We start from the raw sequence: 20,953 nt of genomic DNA, 5'->3' as shown, positions 1-20,953 counted from the left end.
ATTGCTATGTTGTAATTACTTTGCCACCATGGCCTATTTATTGCCTTACCTCCCTTATCCTTTCCTTATTTGCACACACTGTATATAGACTTTTTCTACTGTATTATTGACTGTATGTTTGTTTATTCCATCTGTAACTCTGTTGTTGTATGTGTCGAACTGCTTTGCTTTATCTTGGCCAGGTTGCAGTTGTAAATGAGAGCTTGTTCTCAACTAGCCTAACTGGTTAAATGAAGGTGAAATAAAATAGAAATAAAAAAATACTATGGATATATTTAGTATGCCAAATGTTCCAGGATGTCGTACTAAATTCGCCAAAATATGGACACTGTTTCCGTACTTTAGGGCCAATAATGCAATTCTTCAGGAAATGGGCGTGGCTTCACATCGTCTCCAGATTTGTTGAAAATGGCGGAAAATATGCAGTCGAAGTACAACGAGAGCGGATACAAATTCATTGCTTTAACTAATTATGACAAATATTAAGAAAATGTTGAGCAATGTAATAAAGTAATTACTTTTTAAATAAGTTAACTTACACGTTATATTGGCTGACAATTTGTTAGCTACACTGGTCTTACGAACCACATAGCGTATCAGTACAGCAGTATGTACCGGTATGTTGTTAGCTAGATACCTAACGTTAGTTGGCTACTTATAGATCAAACTTGACAGTATAATAACTATAGGCTATCTAACTAACTACCCAATGTTTGACGTGATTATTCCCGTCATTCTGAGCTTAGCTAAATGGTATAGTCATTGTGCGTTCTCAATGGACATTTTGGTGCTTTCGTAAATTCGCTCTGGCTGTCTACTCTGCTCTGAATTTACAAACAGACAATCTGACAAAGCTCTGAATTCATGAGCGCATTCTGGAACTCCTGATTGAATTTAAGAACACACCCGAAGTCGTATAATGTCTAACCAGTCATTTGTTATGCTAGATAGCTAGCAAGAGGTTGCATAGCAACAGCATCACCTTCCGGTAGACAGGTGAAAAGCTAGAACGCGCAATTGAAAGCATACTGTTCGTTTACAGAATACTAAAATGAACTAATAATATATAGTATTCAGTATATACTCATTAAGTATGTAGTATACAGTATGTTAGTGTGGGTATTCGAGCACAGCTCTTGTTTTTCATCAATGCTCATTAAGAAATGCTAGCGGCCATGACTGAAGGCAAACAAGAATTGTCTTGGGGGTGTGGTTTGATGTGGGTGTTTCTTGGATGTGTTTTTACCATTCAATTGCAATAAACAAGTGCAGTAGTGAATACGTAAGGTAAGCCAGCTTTGCTGTAGAAAACAACGTTTTGAAGTTGAGGACTTCTCCCGATGAGCATTGATACCAGAGCACGCTCATTTGGGCTACAGTTTGAATCACAATGTACCAGATGAGTGCGGAATCTGACTTTGGACATTGAATTATTATTATTTTAAAAATGTTGTGTTCGATCAAAAACATTCGGTTTCGGAAGTGAATGTAGTGGTGCGTTTGGTTGGTGGATCTGCACATCTGTACTGAGGTAGGCTGTGCAGGTAGCCCAGATGAGAGTACGTCTGAGATGGATGAAGGTGAAAGGATCAGTGATGAGTCTACCTACAAGACTGTACACATTTTTTGGTGGAAAATGTTTGGAAAAGGAGACGGGGGTGGTTTTGCCACAGATGGGGACATAGATGGAAGGGGTGAATCTAGAAGAACAAGCAGGCAGGGAGAAGAGGTACAGGAGAACAAAGTAGTAGTGTTTTTTTATCTGAGACAACCAGTAAAATGTTACATCTGATAAAGTTGTCAGATGTACAGTTACTTTCGAAAGTTTTGAGCTTATGCAGCCACCGTTTGTGGTAGATGGTGGCAGATTGTGGTAAATTGCGTCTTGGCTGACACTTAAATAACGTGCCATAGAATTATGCGGAACCACGCAAGATGTGATGCAGGATGCGCAACATTTAAGCTTATAGGGTTCCAAAAAAGGACTGCAAAAACATACGAAATAGGTTGTTCCAACCTGTAAACGAACAGTATGCTTTCAGTCGCGTGTACTAGCTCTTCACCTGTCAACCGGAAGTTGATGATGTTGCTATGCAACCTCTTGCTAGATAGTTAGCATAACAAATTACTAGTTAGACATTTTACGACTTCAGGTGTATTCTTCAATTCAATCTGGAGAACCAGATGGGCATGGTTTGCATATTTAGGGCTATTCCATTGGTTCTACTGTGCTCGGCAAGCTCAATTAAGTGTAACAAATACAGAACCCAGGTCTGATGGCTACCTGTCTTTTGCTCCCCCACCTCCAAGAGTGTTTCTCTAACGGAACGATGACTGCGCTGGCGAGCTCCCGGTCTGAACCCCGGTCAGCTGACCCTGAGCGACCCCGCCTGTGGTCCCACCTACAGTGATGATCGCTTCGCCTGCTTCCACTTCACTGTGAACTCCTGTGGCACCACCAGGAAGGTAAAATGACTATTATCCTGAGGTGATGGGTACTGTGTATTTATGGACTGTTTGCTTCTGTAGGCTGTAATAAGCAATTCCCCTCTACTACAAAGTTTATCAACAATTCATGCTGTATGAGTGCATTACGCATCACAATTGTAGCTATTAGCTGTTATAGGGTGTTTTTTTTTCCTTCACCAATTGCTCAATACTTTGTATACAGGGAAAATGTGCCTCTACTATCAGTGTGTCCACTCCACTGCTTGAAGTTTCCCCTATTGAAGTTGCATGTTTCCCCTATTGAAGTTGCATACTCTTTTTAGGTTAAAGGTTTCCTGCTACTATGTGGTCAACATCACTCGCACATTGGCCTTCCTGACCAGGCCGCTTGACAACGAGCCTTTTGCAGAGACTGGGACGGGTCAACTAATGTTCAGAATGAGACTCGTTCAGGGTAAGCGTGCACAAATTCAGAATTTCAACTTGACCCCTAGCCTCTAAAAGAATCTTGGAAGGTCTCCTTTACAAAACCATTCCCAAAAATGTAAGCCTTGTGATATATTACTCTTGCGTTCTGAGATATACAGGTGTGGCTATGTAGTAACGGTGAGGAGCTGATTTGGGAATTTGTCAGAGGTCTCTGGGGGGGTAGTGTTGGCTATAAATGGCTTGTGTTCATCGGTGCACAACAGGATATTATAAACAAGCTTTTCTTAATGGACAAGTTCAGATGTTGCCCACTGAACACGACCCCCGGTTGTCTTGTTCTGTGTTCCAGACGCCTCGTATAACACGTTCCACCAGGAGGAGGACTATCCAGTGGTGAGGTACCTGAGACAGCCTCTGCACTTTGAGGTGGAGCTGACCAGGTCCTCTGACCCCAAGGTAGCGCTGGTGCTTGACCACTGCTGGGCCACCCTCAACGAGGACCGTGACTCCCGACCCCGGTGGAATCTCATCATTAATGGGTAACATGTTGTTTTTGGGCCTAAACAAGTGTTATTCCACAGGTGTGGTTCCTGAGTAATTAGCAACCTATCATGCTTGGCAGGCCATTTACTTTGGCTACCGTGGCTATGCCCCCATCCATATGTCATGAGTGGTCACAATGGTTTGAGCCATGTGCGGTCTGTCACCAGATCTCCACCCAATATAACACTTATGGGAGAGTCTGGCGCGTACGATCACATGCTTGTTATCACTGACTGGTCCCTGCAGCGTACCATTGGAACATGTAAATCTAGTTTAGAAAATATGGCAGCCATGTTTGTCAAGCAAGAACTCCCTAATCCCAGAATGCCGTTCACTGTGCCCATTTCCTGAGGTCTTAACTTAGTTTGGCCACTTCAGCATGTGACAAATCTGTGTACTTGTTACGGCGTACACATGACAAGTAGTTTACAGTTAACTAATCAAAAAGCCAATACAACCTTAGCACGAAAGCTAAACAGAGTTGCAAGATATAGCTCAATCCATTTTGGGAGGTGAAGTCCTTGGGGGAAGGTATTATGGAGAGGATGATGCAGGAAATATTAATAAGATGGGGATTTATCAACAATAAATGGCGGGGCAGACAGTTTTTCTAAGCTAAATATCCCTGGAAAGGGGGTCTGATCTGGCAACCCTGAGGTACCATAGTTTACACTCTGATGCCGTGTTCAAATCAACTAACGAATTCAGTGCATTCAAGACAATGGGGGTACTCCAGTTGAGATCACCATTAGTCTGACAGACGCGTACGTGATAACCTGACTGCATTGTATGGCGTTAGCTGTAGCTCATATTCAGTACCACCTTCAAAAGTGTTTTACACACGTGTCCATTACAATCTAGGCAAGAATCAGAAAGCATGAATAAAATGCTAAGTACATTATACTTACGGTACACTACAGTAGAAACGACAGCACGTTACACAGAAAATAAGGCACTTTGATCAGAATGCACGCATGTCCACAGTTATTTGTAAGGAACACAATAAATGTGCAAGGACTGTATACTTGATCTGTGGAAGTGCTTGGGCTTTCTTTTGAAGGAAAGTTTGTCCGGCTCATTAAATTCTCAAATGGAAATGATCTGCAACAGTGAAATGGGCTACATTTGTGAATGAATGAGGCAAAATTAGAAGTTGAAACGGCCTATAGAAAATTAGCAGGTAGTGTGCCTTGGTCTGAGGTCAGCGTGGGTTAAATGTCCACATGTTGGAACGGTGAGTGCATTCTGACATCACGCGCATAAAATCAACTCCCACTGAGGCGACTGTTGAAGATATTTGGAACTCGCGTGTGAAAAGGTTAATGTTGGCGTTACCTACACCTTTTTACTCAATGTTATCCTTTTGGTTGGCTAGAGTTCAGTGTTGTGCCAAACTGATGGTCAGTCAAATGGAAATCAAGAGCGGCTGGCAAGCTTGGCTTGCCTTTCCGATTGGTTTCAAACAACTGCTCTTAACACTGACTGAATAGTTGTTGTTTTTTTGTTGAATTCAGGCACAAGTGACTGTCCTAGAGGAATGCGCTAATTGGGAGTTGCTAAACATGAACAAATACCACGGTCAAGTGTAGCAGCATCTTGCTAACCTTATTTAGCTAGCTAATGTTCATGTAAATCAAATCAAATCAAATTTATTTATATAGCCCTTCGTACATCAGCTGATATCTCAAAGTGCTGTACAGAAACCCAGCCTAAAACCCCAAACAGCAAGCAATGCAGGTGTAGAAGCACGGTGGCTAGGAAAAACTCCCTAGAAAGGCCAATACCTAGGAAGAAACCTAGAGAGGAACCAGGCTATGTGGGGTGGCCAGTCCTCTTCTGGCTGTGCCGGGTGGAGATTATAACAGAACATGGCCAAGATGTTCAAATGTTCATAAATGACCAGCATGGTCGAATAATAATAAGGCAGAACAGTTGAAACTAGAGCAGCAGCACAGTCAGGTGGAAGTTGAAACTGGAACAGCAGCATGGCCAGGTGGACTGGGGACAGCAAGGAGTCATCATGTCAGGTAGTCCTGGGGCATGGTCCTAGGGCTCAGGTCCTCCGAGAGAGAGAAAGAGAGGAGAGAATTAGAGAACGCACACTTAGATTCACACAGGACACCGAATAGGACAGGAGAAGTACTCCAGATATAACAAACTGACCCCAGCCCCCCGACACATAAACTACTGCAGCATAAATACTGGAGGCTGAGACAGGAGGGGTCAGGAGACACTGTGGCCCCATCCGAGGACACCCCCGGACAGGGCCAAACAGGAAGGATATAACCCCACCCACTTTGCCAAAGCACAGCCCCCACACCACTAGAGGGATATCTTCAACCACCAACTTACCATCCTGAGACAAGGCTGAGTATAGCCCACAAAGATCTCCGCCACGGCACAACCCAAGGGGGGGGGGGGGGCGCCAACCCAGACAGGATGACCACAACAGTGAATCAACCCACTCAGGTGACGCACCCCCTCCAGGGACGGCATGAGAGAGCCCCAGCAAGCCAGTGACTCAGCCCCTGTAATAGGGTTAGAGGCAGAGAATCCCAGTGGAAAGAGGGGAACCGGCCAGGCAGAGACAGCAAGGGCGGTTCGTTGCTCCAGAGCCTTTCCGTTCACCTTCCCACTCCTGGGCCAGACTACACTCAATCATATGACCCACTGAAGAGATGAGTCTTCAGTAAAGACTTAAAGGTTGAGACCGAGTTTGCGTCTCTGACATGGGTAGGCAGACCGTTCCATAAAAATGGAGCTCTATAGGAGAAAGCCCTGCCTCCAGCTGTTTGCTTAGAAATTCTAGGGACAATTAGGAGGCCTGCATCTTGTGACCGTAGCGTACGTGTAGGTATGTACGGCAGGACCAAATCAGAGAGATAGGTAGGAGCAAGCCCATGTAATGCTTTGTAGGTTAGCAGTAAAACCTTGAAATCAGCCCTTGTAAAATCCCTTTTGCCTGATACCCCCCCCCAAAAAAATGCCCCTATTCTTCGTTAACATTTCCCCCGTCGACCGTTTGTCTCTGCTTCTGCAGGTTTTCGCTCTCAAAAGTACACCTTTTTAATAGAAATATAACACGATTAGATGTTCTATGTCCATGACAATGTTTAAAACCCTAGCAGGGAACCACTTTTGAGGTCTGGGAAAAACGGAAGACATGTCGATTTTGGGGTGTTGTTACCCTTTATAAAGGCAAGTGTGCGCCAGGAAGAGACCTTTATTTGGTTAAGCGGTGTTGCTGTAGCGCTCATGGCACCAAACAGATGGAAGGAAACTGAATCAGGTACGGAATATTTGGACTCATTTAGATTTGTAATGTAATTACATTTTTACCCCAATTTCGTGGTATCCAATAGGTAGTTACAATCTTTGCCCATCGCTGCAACTCCCGTAAAGACTCTGGAGAGGCGAAGGTCGAGAGCCGTGCGTCCTCCGAAACACAACCCAGCCAAGCTGCACTGCTTCTTGACACAATGCCCGCTTAACCTGGAAGCACCAATGTGTCGGAGGAAACACCATACACCTGGTGACCGTGTCCGTGCATTGCACCCCGCCCACCACAGGAGGTCGCTAGTTGGCGATGGGAGAAGAACATCCCTCCCGGCCAAACATCCCCGCTAAGCTTTGGCTTTTTAACTTTCAAACCCACATGGGTGCCTGGACTTGGATTGTCCTATGCCACGTAGCACTTACTTGTGTTTATAATTTTTCCTTTTTGTTTTCAATTACTATTCCCCTCCAAGAGAACCTGTGGTTGTTTTGGAATACCTAAAATCTGCAATTCAATCCATGACACCCTTTAGCATAGATGCTGTAGACAGACGACAATGTGGCTTTTAAAGTCAATTTCAATTTGTATTCGTGGTAAATGCTGCAGATGTTGACTCAAGACCAAATTACCTTTTAAAAGCTGCATTGTTGGCGATCTAGTGCTATAGCGAGCCATGGTTGAATCCCGGCCTTAACTGTTATGTTGAAGCAAGCTACTTTACAGGAGGAACTTCCCACCTGACTTCCTGTGAAGGGTCCACAGCCAGTTTACTGACGGCAATCAAGAAACGGTCAGTGAAAGCCTCGCTGGCTTTGTGCAGCAGCATGCGTGCCGTCCCCTCCACCTCACTGTCAGCACAAGACACTGCAGAGCGCAGGTTCTTCACCTGAATCATAATAACATGCACAGGACCAGCTATTAATGTTGTGCAGTACAACCCACAAACATCAGAAACATGACACAATAATTTGACTTGTTCTCCAAATGTAGCAGATTTGTGCAGATGAATGAATAGGGCAGTGAATGAATACAGCTACCTCATTTATAATGGCAAGGCAGATATCATGGAGTTTAGGCATCAGTATGTCCATGTGGTTCTGAGCCATCACACGGAGAGAGGTCAAGCCCTCGATCTTCTTCTCCCTGCAAATCAGTGAAAGAAACGTAAGCATTTTCCACAACATTTTCCAAAAACATTAAAATTATGTTCATCAATTAGGACTCTGGTCTCTTAAATTCAGAAGTTTCTACGCTCTGTAGCTCAAATCTACATTTCCAAGGACACTACACTGTGCTTCCTTTAGCCTAGCTCCATTGGTCTTGTCTAGGGTGAATGCTCACCAGTCATCAGAGGGAGAGTGGAGCAGCTTGAAGGTCTTAGTCAGGGCCTGCTCTGGGTTGGACAGGGGCTGCAATCTGGCCTGGTTCTTTATTTGGCCCTTTGGCTCACTGGCTGCCTTATTGTCTATGGGTTGACAGCAGACATCTTATTTATGTATTTACTCATTTTCATATCTGTTTGTAGCTTTTAACACTAGTTCATTATGATATCATTTTAAATTTAGCACATATATTTTTGGTGCTCTCCCTCCTCAGAAACAGGGTCCAATTAACCTTGAGTAAAGGTTATCTCACTGTGAAACAGGCAAATCAAGTGTGGCCCTGGGCTAAAGCCATTTGTGTCTCTTCCCTTCCTACTGTTTTTCTATCAATCTACCTAGCTTCATCTCCCTGTCTAATTTACATTAGTGTGAGTACATGAGAGGGACTGACCTGAGCCGGTGGCAGCCTTTGGCAGGCTAAGGAACCTTATAGGCCGAGGCTGTTTGCTCCTGGGCTTGGTAGGGGGGGGGAGCAGGCCTGGGTGGGCTGTCACGCAACTTGACCGGGGTCCCAACATCCAAGTAGTCACGGAGCTCCGCAGGGGTGTTCATATCCACTGAGCTCAGGCTTCCCAGAGAGCTGGTGGCTATTTCCCCCATGGACATGGCCGAGCCCAAACTTCTCCTGCCCATGGCCTTCACCTCATGTACCACCTTTGGTGTAGACCAGAAAACAATGCTCCCATCATAGAAATACATATAGAACTAGTATATACATAAACTAATACACAGAGAGATCCTGTATTCTAGGATCTATTATATCATGCTGTCAAAAAGAGAGTATCCTTTCTAACTTGTACCCCCACACACTTACTCGGTACTGTATTTAGCCTCGTTATTGTTATGTCATTGTGTTACTTTAATTATTATTATTTTTTTACTTTATTATTTATTTATTTTTACTTTATTATTTATTTGGTAAATACTTTCTTAACTCTTCTTGAACTGCACTGTTGGTTTCACGGTAAGGTCTACACTTGTTGTGTTCGGCACATGTGACAAATAAAGTTTGATTTGATTTTAAGACATGGAACCACTATCTGTTTTGGAAATTTATCAGTCCAAGTATAATTCTGAACTGCAAATGTTCACATTTACAATAAATTCTAAGTCCATCCTACCTTCCAGGCCTCCTCCTTCAGGTGAGGCTCGATGTCCCTCACCTCCTCCATCAGGTCAATGGGTCCGTTGTTGTCAGCACAGCCCTGATCCGACTGGACTTTCAGGGCTTTGACTCCCCGCCTGCCCTTCTTCTTCTTGCCCCTCTTGGAGGGAGCTCCAGTGGGAGGGACGGGAACAGGCCACACGTTACTGCTGCTGAATGACTTATTTACCTGGATGGACTCCAGAGAGTGAGATCCGGGTCGAACTTGGGTACCGTCCACCCCCACCACGTTCTTCAGTGGGGCCAGAGCTATGTGCTCAAGCCTTCGTGGCAAAGGCCTCGGTGGAGCTTTCGGCCACGGAATGCACTGAATAGAGGGGACGAAGTGGTGCGCGAAGGTGCTGCCAACCCCGATGAGAGCAGTCCGGACATAATTCTCATGGATAGCACTTATCTTTCTTTGCTTTGCTTCCATGGTCTCTCTCTCAGCTCTCTGCATCTGCAGAAGTCTGGCATCACTGATGAAGCCACGATGGCCCTCTGGGACTGGGTAGCTCTCCTGATAGCCCTGGATCACAATGGTACAGTATGAAATGTATAGCAGAAGTAGGCAAAATAGTTTCCACAGTGTGTCATAAAAAACTTTTAAGCTAAAGATTTTATGGATGTAGGCCTACTGTATGTCTATGAAACCACAAAATAAACAGTGATATTTTTGGAAAAACATTTGAAAAACTGATGAGCCTTACAAAACTTGAAAACTTGTCCTGGTCATCCTGTTGGTTTAAAGCCATGTTTTGCTTCCTCAGGTTTTCGATGAGACTCTTCATCTGTGAGTTCTCTTTTTGGAGTTTGTCAAACTCACTTGATTTTCTCCCTCGATAAGCCATTGATGATAAATATTAACACTCTCAAAATAAGAACTTAACCTATCTCTGTGAGAGATCTATCAAGAAATGAGTGGAAATTAAATGTTGCTTAGATGGAACCAGCAATGTTATTAAATTTAATTTGAATTTTACCTTTATTTTACTAGGCAAGTCAGTTAAGAACAAATTCTTATTTTCAATGACGGCCTAGGAACAGTGGGTTAACTGCCTGTTCAGGGGAAGAACGACAGATTTGTACCTTGTCAGCTCGGGGATTTGAACTTGCAACCATTTATCATGGCAAGGCTTCCGTTACATTGTGATGTCATAATGGGGGTCTGTTGACAGTGCTGAGCACATCAGCACATGGTGAACATCAATGAAAGCTTTTTGATTCCCATATAAAATCATGAATGTGGTGAATTTGTAAATACTATATATATATATATATATAAACTCAGCAAAAAAATAAACGTCCCTTTTTTAGGACCCTGTCTTTCAAAGATAATTCCTAAAAATCCAAGTAACTTCACAGATCTTCATTGTAAAGGGTTTAAACACTGTTTCCCATGTTTCCCAGGCACAATCCCTACATCAGTGCTCAGACTTTCCGCAATAAACAGAGAGGCTGAACTGAGGGCTTGTAGGCCTGTTGTAAGGCAGGTCCTCATTAGACATCACCGGCAACAGCGTCACCTATGGGCACAAACCCACCGTTGCTGGACCAGACAGGACTGCCAAAAAGTGCTCTTCACTGACGAGTCGCGGTTTTGTCTCACCAGGGGTGATGGTCAGATTTACGTTTATCGTTGAAGGAATGAGCGTTACACCGAGGCCTGTACTCTGGAGCGAGATCGATTTGGAGGTGGAGGGTCCGTCATGGTCTGGCGCAGAGTATCACAGCATCATCGGACTAAGCTTGTTGTCATTGCAGGCAGTCTCAACGCTGTGTATTACAGGGAAGACATCCTCCTCCCTCATATGGTACACTTCCTGCAGGCTCATCCTGACATAACCCTAGAGGGTTTTGGTGACAATGCCACCAGCCATACTGCTCGTTCTGTGCATGATTTCCTGCAAGACAGGAATATCAGTGTTCTGCCATGGTCAGCGAAGAGCCCGGATCTCAATCCCATTGAGCACATCTGGGACCTGTTGGATCGGAGGGTGAGAGCTAGGGCCATTCCCCCCAGAAATGTCTGTGTACTTTCAGGTACCTAGGTGGAAGAGTGGGGTAACATGGTACAGCAAGAACTGGCAAATCTGGTGCAGTCCAAGGGGAGAAGATGCACTGCAGTACTTAATGCAGTTGATGGCCACACCAGATACTGACTGTTACTTTTTATTTTGAACACTGATTTTGATTATTCCATTTCTGTTAGTCAAATTTCTGTGGAACTGGTTCAGTTTATGTCTCAGTTGTTGAATCTTGTTATGTTCAGACAAATATTTACACATGTTATGTTTGCTGAAAATAAACGCAGTTGACAGTGAGAGGACATTTATTTTTTTGCTGAGTTTATATATATATACAGTTGAAGTCGGAAGTTTACATACACTTTAGCCAAATACATTTAAACTCAGTTTTTCACAATTCCTGAAATTTAATCCTAGTAAGAATCCCCTGTTTTAGGTCAGTTAGGATCACCACTTTATTTTAAGAATGTGAAATGTCAGAATAATAGGAGAGTGATTTATTTCAGCTTGTATTTCTTTCATCACATTCCCAGTGGGTCAGAATTTTACCTACACTCAATTAGTATTTGGTAGCATTGCCTTTGAATTGTTTAACTTGGGTCAAACTTTATGGGTAGCCTTCCAAAAGCTTCCCACAATAAGTTGTGTGAATTTTGTCCCATTCCTCCTGACGGAGCTGGTGTAACTGAGTCAGATTCCGTTTCCTATCGCTTCAACAGTGTCAACAGTCTTCAGACATAGTTCCAGGCTTTTATTTTGAAAAATGAGCCAGAAACATAACATTGCATCAAGTGGTCACATGAGTTTTGCTCGAGCAACAGATTTTGGACAGCTATTGCTTTTCCCTCTCCTACTGTGAAAGATATTTGCGGTTGATATATTATCGATCATAATTTTAAAAACAACCTGAGGATTGATTATAAAAAACGTTTGACATGTTTCTGTGGACATTATGGAAACTATTTGGAATTTGTCCGCGTTGTCGTGACCGCTCTTTCCTGTGAATTTCTGAACATAACGCGCCAAACAAACAGAGGGATTTTGGATATAAAAATAATGTTTATGGAACAAAAGGAACATTTGTTGTGTAACTGGGAGTCTCGTGAGAACATCCGAAGATCATCAAAGGTAAACAATAAATTGAATTGCTTTTCTAATTTTCGTGACCGAGCTACTTGATGCTAAGTGTACTTAATGTTTTGTCGAGCGATCGATACATTTACACAAACGCTTGGATTGCTTTCGCTGTAAAGCATAATTTCAAAATCTGACACGACAGGTGGATTAACAAAAGGCTAAACTGTGTTTTCTTATATTGCACTTGTGATTTCATGAATATAAATATTTTTAATAATATTTATTGAATGTAGCGCTATGCTATTCAGCGGTTGTTGATGACACTTATCCCGTTAACGGGATTGCAGCCATAACAAGTTAATCCCTTCTCTTAACATGTATGGCCCCAAAACATAATCAAGCAGCTGACCAATTACGCAAGACTTTAGTTCGAAGTTAACTGAAATTAATCAACAACTGGATACATTTCTTTCTTTCTAAAGTGAAACTATCCTCTGCATTGGAGTATCTCTACAAGTATAAGTTTAACCAGTATTTCAGTTGTTTTACCGTCCCATGAAGAAGTGTGGCAGGCCTGTGAGGAAGGATCCTACAGCCATGAGGAAACAGCCCATAGCAATGAGCCTGGGCCGGTGCAGCTTCGCCCCAAAATGGCTGACCACAGCCAGGAACAGCAGGTTACCTGCAAGAAACCACAACACTACAGAAGTCAGGAATTGCAAATTATAAACACTGTTTTTTTTCAACTAAAAATGGTTTATCAGTTTGGATACTAGGCTGCAACAACACAGCATCAAATAAAACCATGTGAGGGGTTTGACAGTAGAGTCATGGACAAACGCCAGTCAATCAATTAATAGGAACAACTATAAAACTGGACAGTATTGAGAGCAGACTCTGATTGAACCACAAAAAAATGGATCATACTGTAGTCTGTATCTGGTTTTTACTACATGAATTCTCAAGCAACTCAATGTTATTGTTGAAACCCATCTCAAAGCTGCTGTCTATGAGTCCGATGAGAGAGCAGGACAGGTCAAAGTGTCTCTCTGAGTGATGGCACTCTTCATGTAGGTCCCTGACAGAGCTTTGGTGAAGGAGGCGAACTACAGGGCCACGATGAACTGCTGACAAACACAAGAGAGAGAACATTAGTGTGTGTTTGTCCGTGTGTATGTGCATGCGTGGATGCGTGTGCAGACAGAGTACATGTGTAGCTGAGGTGGCCTGCAATAGTAAAAAGAACGGACACAAGTTTACGTCTGCAAAGTTCTGCCGCTTTCTTTATTTTGAAGAATATTTTTTTCTCTTGTTCAATTGTCTATTTTCTTGTTAGTACTTTGAAAATATTCACATCAAACAAGTGCACACTTTAAATTAAACAACATAAATGCACTTTACCTAAAGCAGAAATAAAAAATGTTCCACAAATAACCCTGTCTTAGTGTACGGTTTCACATGAAAACCACAATGTATTTCACATTCATACAATAGAAACACCTATATATGAAACCATAAATAACTGAATGTTTCTCTATATACCTCTACCTCTATAGAAAAGTGACAACATTACATTCAGCTTTAAGATGGTGGCACCTCCAGAAAATCGTCTCTCTCTCACTGTATGCACTAAAAGTCCACCAGACTGAGCGTGCTCGGCTAGTTTACCAGCTAGTGAGCACAATTTTACACAAAACAACCAATAACATGTAAAACCAACTCAGAAATCCCTAACAAATGGATTCTTGATAAAAAATCTCCTAGACAAAATCCAGTACAAGTCAGCTACTCAGTAAACATAGTCTTTGTGACTCGTAAATGTTTTTTTTACCTCAGCTAGCATCAAGCTAACATACACTCTCACTCAATGTAAATCACGTTCTTCTCTCACTCAGTTCGACACAAAGCCAAAACAAAACCTTTCCTAACGTGATAATATCTTGACAAAGTTGTTAAATAGCATGTTATTACATATTGTGTATATATTTGAACGTTTGAAGTGCTGTTACATACCTGTAATAGTAAAAGAACTGACACAGTTTACCTCTGTAAAGTTCTGGTCCTTATTCTGCAGATGGTGAGCGCTTGACCAGAACTTAATGTTTCTCCTGCTACAACAGTGCAACAGCGCCATCTATTGGCCTGATGGACTGCTGACGATAAAGTATGTAGAAAATCCCATTAAGATTCATTAAGACAAATACAGAAACAATTAGGGGGGATAAATAATAAATGTGTGTCTGTTTTTAGTGACTTTGTTTTCAACCCATTACACATGCACAATCATACATGTGCATTTAAAGCATTATTAAGATCCTTGAGTGTGGAACTGCAGGGCGTTTACGCAAAAAACACATGAATTTCACATGAACACGGGAAGTGTACCAAAAACATGTTTTAATGTAATCTTATGTGAAGATAATGTGATAACATGTAAAGCAACATGTGATTACATTAAACTACACATGTGAAAATGTGATCACGTTGTGTTCCAAAATGTAATTTGTGCTCACATAAAATGTAAGTTGAAATCATGTGGTTTTTCTGTCAGGGCAGGAATATAAGATGCATTTTGATGTTACATGATCTTGAAAATGCAATGTTCTTTGAGGTTCTTCCATGTTCCTTTCAAAACAAGCTCTGTCCCCGTCAAGACTTATTGAGCTTCTGATGGATTTTAAACCATTCAACAAATAGTTTTATAATGAAGAGTAGACCCAACTAAACACCCTGGATTCTTTACACACACATTGAAAGGCAAAAATGTCGAATTTGGACTCATCAGACCAAAGGACAGATTTCCACCAGTCTAAGGTCCATTGCTCATGTTTCTCGGTTCAAGCAAGTCTCTTCTTATTTTTGGTGTCCGTCCTTTAGTAGCGGTTTCAATGGAGCAATTTGACCATGAAAGTCTGATTCACGCAGTCTCCTCTGTGAACAGTGCATGTTGAGATGTGTGTGTTTCTTGAACTCTGTGAAGAATTTATTTGGGCTCCAATCTGAGGTGCAGTTCACTCTACTGAACTTATCCTCTGCAGCAAAAGTAACTCTGGGTCTTCCTCATGAGAGCCAGTTTCATCATTGCGCTTCATGGTTTTTGCGACTGCACTAGAAGAAACTTTCAAAGTTCTTAAAATGTTCCGTATTGACTGACCTTCATGTCTTTAGTAATGATGGGATGTTGTTTCTCTTTGCTTATTTGAGCTGTTCTTGGCATAAAATGGACGTGGTCTTTTACCAAATAGGGATATCTTCTGTAAACCATCCTTACCTTGTCACAACACAACCTGTTGGCTCAAACGCTTTAAGAAGGAATGAAATTCCACAAATTAACTTTTAAGAAGGTACACCTGTTAATTGAAAAACATTCCAGGTGACTACCTCATGAAAAGGTTGGAGAGAATGCCAAGAGTGTGCAAAGTGGTCAAGGAAAAGGATGGCTACTTCGAAGATTCTCAAATATAAAATATATTTTGATTTGTTTAACACTTTTTGCTTACTACATGATTCCAATTGTGCTATTTCATAGTTTTGATGTCTTCACTATTATTCTAAAATGTAAAAAATTGTAAAAATAAAGAAAAACCCTTAAATGAGTAGGTGTGTCCAGACTTTTGACTGGTACTGTATATATTATGGTAATGCAAATATGGTACAATCCAAGGGTGCAAAGCTTTTGGAGACTTACCCAGAAAGACTCACAGCTTTAACCGCTGCCAAAGGTGATTCTAACATGTATTGTGAATACTTATGTAAATTAGATATTTCTGTATTTCATTTTCAATACATTTGAGAAAAAATTACAACATATTTTCACTTTGTCATTATGGGGTATTGTCTGTAGCTGGGTGAGATGATAAAAAACTATAATTTAATCCATTTGGAATTCAGGCTGTAAGAAAACAAAATGAGGAATAAGTTAAGGGGTATGAACACTTTCTGAAGGCACTGTATATCTGCAAGAAAGTGATAAATGAGTGACTCTTTGAAAGGGGGTCATATATACATTGCCTTATTAAAAATAAAAATAAAGCTATCGTGCTATAATCGGCCTAGTTTCTCAGACCAAATCTTCATTCTGGTTTAAACAAAGCAATCTGATCATGCTCCAGTAAAATACACGCTACAGGGAATTAAAAAAAAAGGCTTCTGCAAAGCACATATACATTGTCCAATCAACATCCACACATTGATTTCATTCTTCAGGTCTTTATTCAAACACAAACACACGTGGAATAAAATGATCTTTCAGTGTCTTGTTGCAGGTTGTGCAATGTTCAAAAGTGTGCGAGAGATTAGCATTAATGTTTGTATATGTGTGTGGGGTCAAGTTTGGACGGTCGTACATATGCAAATAGGCAAGATTGTACATTTCAGGTCCATGGACAGCAGCAATATCGGCATAGCGATATCTGTCATTCAGCAACACATGACAGTAGACAGCGGCCATCTCATGTGAAGTTGGCACTGGGGAAATCCCATGTAATGAGAAGCGAGGCCAAGGAGGCAAAAAGACTGAACGAGAAGACTCCCACAGGAACTCTATGCTAAACTGTTCTGCCACATTCATTTCAAATGTTACATCTTTCGATTTGTAAATGATAGGGAATACATCTGCAAATAATTGAAACTGATTATTCAAACTACACTTTACAGCTTTTGTGTGTCTGTGCATCATAGGTACAACAGTAAGCAATTCCGTTCTCAAATGTCTGTTTATTGTGAGAAACAAAAGGAAAAACACCTGTTAGATCATTACAATGCGGACTGTCATGCATTTGTACTATTACCAACAAGACAACGAAGTGATACGTGTCATGGAGACTAAAAACGGATACTTTCCAAACACCAAAAGTTCCTACGCTGAGCGATATTGTTTACTACACTATTATTCATACAATCCAAGTCATACGTTTATTGTCATTCATACTCTTATTTTTAACCGAATATCTTTTCAAAGGTGTCCATTCTGTCAATTCAGAGCATGGAAAAATATTGGAATAATGTGCTTAAGGGGACTGACACTCAAGCCGCACAACAGGATAACACAACAACCACATTTTCAATTGACAATCATTGCTTTAAATGGATGTGGTCGATAGATTTGTATAGGTGTAGCAGTGTGATGTTGTTCCCCTATATTATGCACCAAATTGCACACAAGGACCAATTCAAATCGGCCAGGTCAAGAGGGGATGTTAATAATTTGATAATAATACTAATAATTCAGTGTATTTTTTTTTCAATTTAATTACAGCTGCATAGCTAAAGTGTACAAACACTTTGTTACAATGTGGATAATATAAAGATATTGTATAGGCATATATAAACAATGTATTTAACTTGGAAACCAAGGTTGGATTAGTTGGTCTAAGCAACATGCACCTGGATAATCGGGTCATGAATCTGGACGGGCTCCTACATCCTCATATACACATTATGACAAAATAAAGAGTTTAATGTTTCACGAAATAAAGACATAGAAGCATACCAATTTATACAGGTTCTACACATTCCATTTCTCCATGGCAATAGAATGTAAACATTCTATTTTGCGCCAAACATCCCTACAACTCAATTCTAAGTGCAGCATATTGGAGGACTCCAGCCATTGATCATTCGCGACTTTAAGTCACTCCTGTTATCTCTAGAGCATCCCGTATATCTATAGCGCTGCATTTCTTCCCCATCTTACCATGGATAGGGTTTGGTGCATTCCGGAGTTCACTTATGGTCCCACAAAGGTAATCTTGGGATAAATTCATTTTAGCATACTGTAAATGCCTGTGCATAATGTGCATAACAAAGCATCATTATTTTCATTATCTTCAAAGGATTTCTGTAGAAGCAGCCTTTATTTTCAGACTCTGCAGGCCTGCTGGGAGGAAACATATTACAATAAACAGGTAAGATTCAGCCCACAAAAACATAAACAACAGAAAAAGAGTTGTATTTCAAGACAGTTTAGAGAAGGTGGTCATAAGAGTTCTTAATAATCACTTGCAAATTGTGAGGCATGAGCAGTTGTGAAATGTTGCGAGAGGCCCTTCTGAAAGCACATGATATGGTATTTCGTGGCACAGACTCACACCTTACCTCATCTTGCAGAAGAAGCTCATGGTCCACTATCTGCTGCTCCAGAGTCAAGGCCAGGTCTCTCCCCATGTCACCACGGAGCACATGAGCAACTGGCTGGTGTCTCAGGGCAAAAAATCTCTTAGGGAGAGGTGAGTACCACGTCAGCACTCACATTCACTCCCATTCCCTGCCACCAGCAGCACTCCAGGAGGTGTGGGTAAAATAAACAACAGAAAAATCAGAAGCCAGGAAAGTTGAATTGATCTGTGTTTTATTTGAAGGGTGTGGAAGGAAACCCTGGAGGAAGGAAACGACCTCGCTCGGCTGGTAAGAGAATGAGAGTTAGAGACAAACTACAAGTTAGTGAGCTCTTTACTAGCCTTTCAACAGCGAGTTAGCACAGCAGAATAGATCTGTTGTGAAATTACACCAATGGGACTTCCTGTTTCATACTGCAGGCCTGGGAAGTAAACACTTGCCTAAAAATGATGAACATAGAGCACGAGGCTTTCTGCAAGCTCCGCCGCTCCATGCACCCCACCTCCCCAGCTGACATGTGAGTTCCATGTACTGCCCTGCATATGACTTGATCCATTTATCTACACATCTGGAACTACGCAGAAACAGACTAAGACAGTGTTCTAAGTGAGTACATTGCACATCGTTTACCTTTGTTTTCTCCTTATTGTTGATTTCAGCGATCCGAAGGTCCACAGCATCGTGGAGAAAGCTGTGAGAAGCATTCTGGGCGAGCAGTCCAATGAGCCCCGTAGCAACCTGCTCAGCCCATCTCAGGTGGTGGTGGAGGTGGTGCCCAGGCTCCTCCTGGCCCTGTGGCTTCAGCCAGAGGAAGGCCATTCAGAGCACCCAATCCTAATAAGCGTGATGGCCGTGGGCATGGTGGCGGCCGTAGTGGAGAAGCTCTCCTGCATGTTAAAGGACCCTTCCCCTCACATCCCTTTCTCCCGGGCTGCTGCTTTTGACTCTGTGCGGTCGATCCTCGGGAGAATCAGTCAGTCCTTCTCCACAGATGACCTGCAGAGCCCTTTTTATATGAGCTCTGTCTGTGGCTTTGTGGCTGACAAGGTGCAGAGCTGCTTCCAGCCCCCTGCAGCCACCCTACCAGTCCCCCCTGTGCTCGCGGTGGCCGTTTCCACCACACTACCAGCTGGCATCCAAGCAGGTGAGTAGAAATGATAGAGAGCACTCTGACAGATGCCTGTTCTGATGACATCTTGGTGCCTTGTAGTAGTAGAGCTCATCAGGATTGTTGTTTTCACCCACAATACAGACCCGGCTTCTTCCCACCTGGAGGTTGAGGACATCACCCCTAAGACAGAGGCAGATCCGGCTTCTTCCCACCTGGAGGTTGTGGACATCACCACTAACACAGAGGCAGATCCGGGTTCTTCCCACCTGGAGGTTCAAGACATCACCACTAACACAGAGGCAGATCCGGCTTCTTCCCACCTGGAGGTTCAAGACATCACCACTAACACAGAGGCAGATCCGGCTTCTTTCCACCTGAATGTGGTGGACATCACCCCTAATACAGAGGCAGATCCGGCTTCTTCCCACCTGAATGTGGTGGACATCACCCCTAATACAGAGGCAGAGCCCATCTCTTCCCTCTTGGAGGTTGTGGACGTCACACCTGAAGAAAGGACTCTCACGATGGATGCCTTCGCCACTCTGCCAGCTGACATCCAAGCAGGTGAGTAACACTTAGAGAGCACTCTGACAGGTGTCGTTTGTCATGACATCTTAGTAGAACCTTTCAACTGGCCAGTCAGTCCTTCTCCAAAGCTACGGTTTGCATTAGTTTACATTCTGATCCTCTTTTTTCCCTTTCCAGAGGATGTTGCTGTGGTCATCCCGGATGTCACCCCACACGTCACCAAGGATGTGACACTGGATGTTCCATGCAGAGCTAGAAAAGGGGCAGTCCGGCGATTATTTTGCAGACTTTGGAGGGCAGTGTGCTGCTGCGCCTGCCACAAGGAAGAGGACGAACAATATTAATTATTCATTACACCTGCAGAAAAGGGATTGAACCATAGAGCATTAAATTATTCACATTATAATTGAACTCAATTCTGCTTTTCTTCTGTTTACTACTTAATTTCTTAACTTTTCTATAAACTTTCACTTTGCAAGTGTGGATTAGGTTGTGTAAATAAGTGGGACACATCCCAATTTTGATGCTTTGAATAATTTACTTTGTACATTTAAAAAAAACATGTCTTATTTGACAACAAAAAACGGAGGGCGCTCAACCAACGTTGAGTTGAGGTGCAACCAAATATTTGCAATCATCGTAGAAAAGGAAAAAGCCCAACTCTTGCTCACTATAAAAAATGCATTGTTTTATTCAAGCAAGGTTAAAAGATCTTTGACGATATGCAAGTTCTGTTTGCTCAGTAAAAGGGTGACCCAGACTCACCCTGGTTCTTGAGGGTTGAAGACAGTGAAAAATGATCATTAAGTAAATGGGACTTTTCAATTATTGAATAAAAATCTTTAATGAACATGAATTTAAATACAATTG

General features: G+C 42.2%; 1 protein-coding gene and 1 long non-coding RNA gene across 2 annotated transcripts; one reads left to right on the top strand and one right to left on the bottom strand.

The window, feature by feature from the left end:
- The first annotated feature begins 1,745 nt into the window (after window positions 1-1,745).
- Window positions 1,746-5,067, top strand: LOC116362232 (uncharacterized). Its single transcript, XR_004207746.1, has 3 exons — window positions 1,746-2,466; window positions 2,772-2,902; window positions 3,227-5,067. It is a non-coding gene; the product is annotated as an uncharacterized LOC116362232 (long non-coding RNA).
- A 2,342-nt stretch (window positions 5,068-7,409) lies between these two features.
- Window positions 7,410-14,412, bottom strand: LOC116362233 (crescerin-like protein che-12). The gene is made up of 7 exons (XM_031816577.1): window positions 14,341-14,412; window positions 12,877-13,454; window positions 9,201-9,752; window positions 8,574-8,733; window positions 8,039-8,162; window positions 7,735-7,840; window positions 7,410-7,583 (listed from the first exon to the last, which is right to left on the bottom strand). Exons 3-7 carry the CDS (start codon window positions 9,681-9,683, stop codon window positions 7,410-7,412), a joined length of 1,047 nt encoding a protein of 348 aa, XP_031672437.1. The 5' UTR covers window positions 9,684-9,752; window positions 12,877-13,454; window positions 14,341-14,412.
- Window positions 14,413-20,953: the final 6,541 nt, after the last annotated feature.

The sequence above is a fragment of the Oncorhynchus kisutch genome, unplaced genomic scaffold (genome assembly GCF_002021735.2).
Source record: "Oncorhynchus kisutch isolate 150728-3 unplaced genomic scaffold, Okis_V2 scaffold828, whole genome shotgun sequence".
NCBI lineage: Eukaryota > Metazoa > Chordata > Actinopteri > Salmoniformes > Salmonidae > Oncorhynchus > Oncorhynchus kisutch.
The sequence above is the reverse complement of the archived record's forward strand: the minus strand, read 5'-3'. Positions and strand labels throughout refer to the sequence as shown.

What these genes read in the sequence shown, in the direction of transcription:
- LOC116362233 (XM_031816577.1), bottom strand. Translation starts at nt 9,683, where the DNA reads ATGCAGAGAGCTGAGAGAGAGACCATGGAAGCAAAGCAAAGAAAGATA. An exon ending in TGAAGGAGGAGGCCTGGAAG is followed by an intron (nt 8,734 to 9,200) that starts GTAGGATGGACT and finishes TCTACACCAAAG; the next exon opens with GTGGTACATGAGGTGAAGGC. An exon ending in CACTCTCCCTCTGATGACTG is followed by an intron (nt 7,841 to 8,038) that starts GTGAGCATTCAC and finishes ACTGATTTGCAG; the next exon opens with GGAGAAGAAGATCGAGGGCT.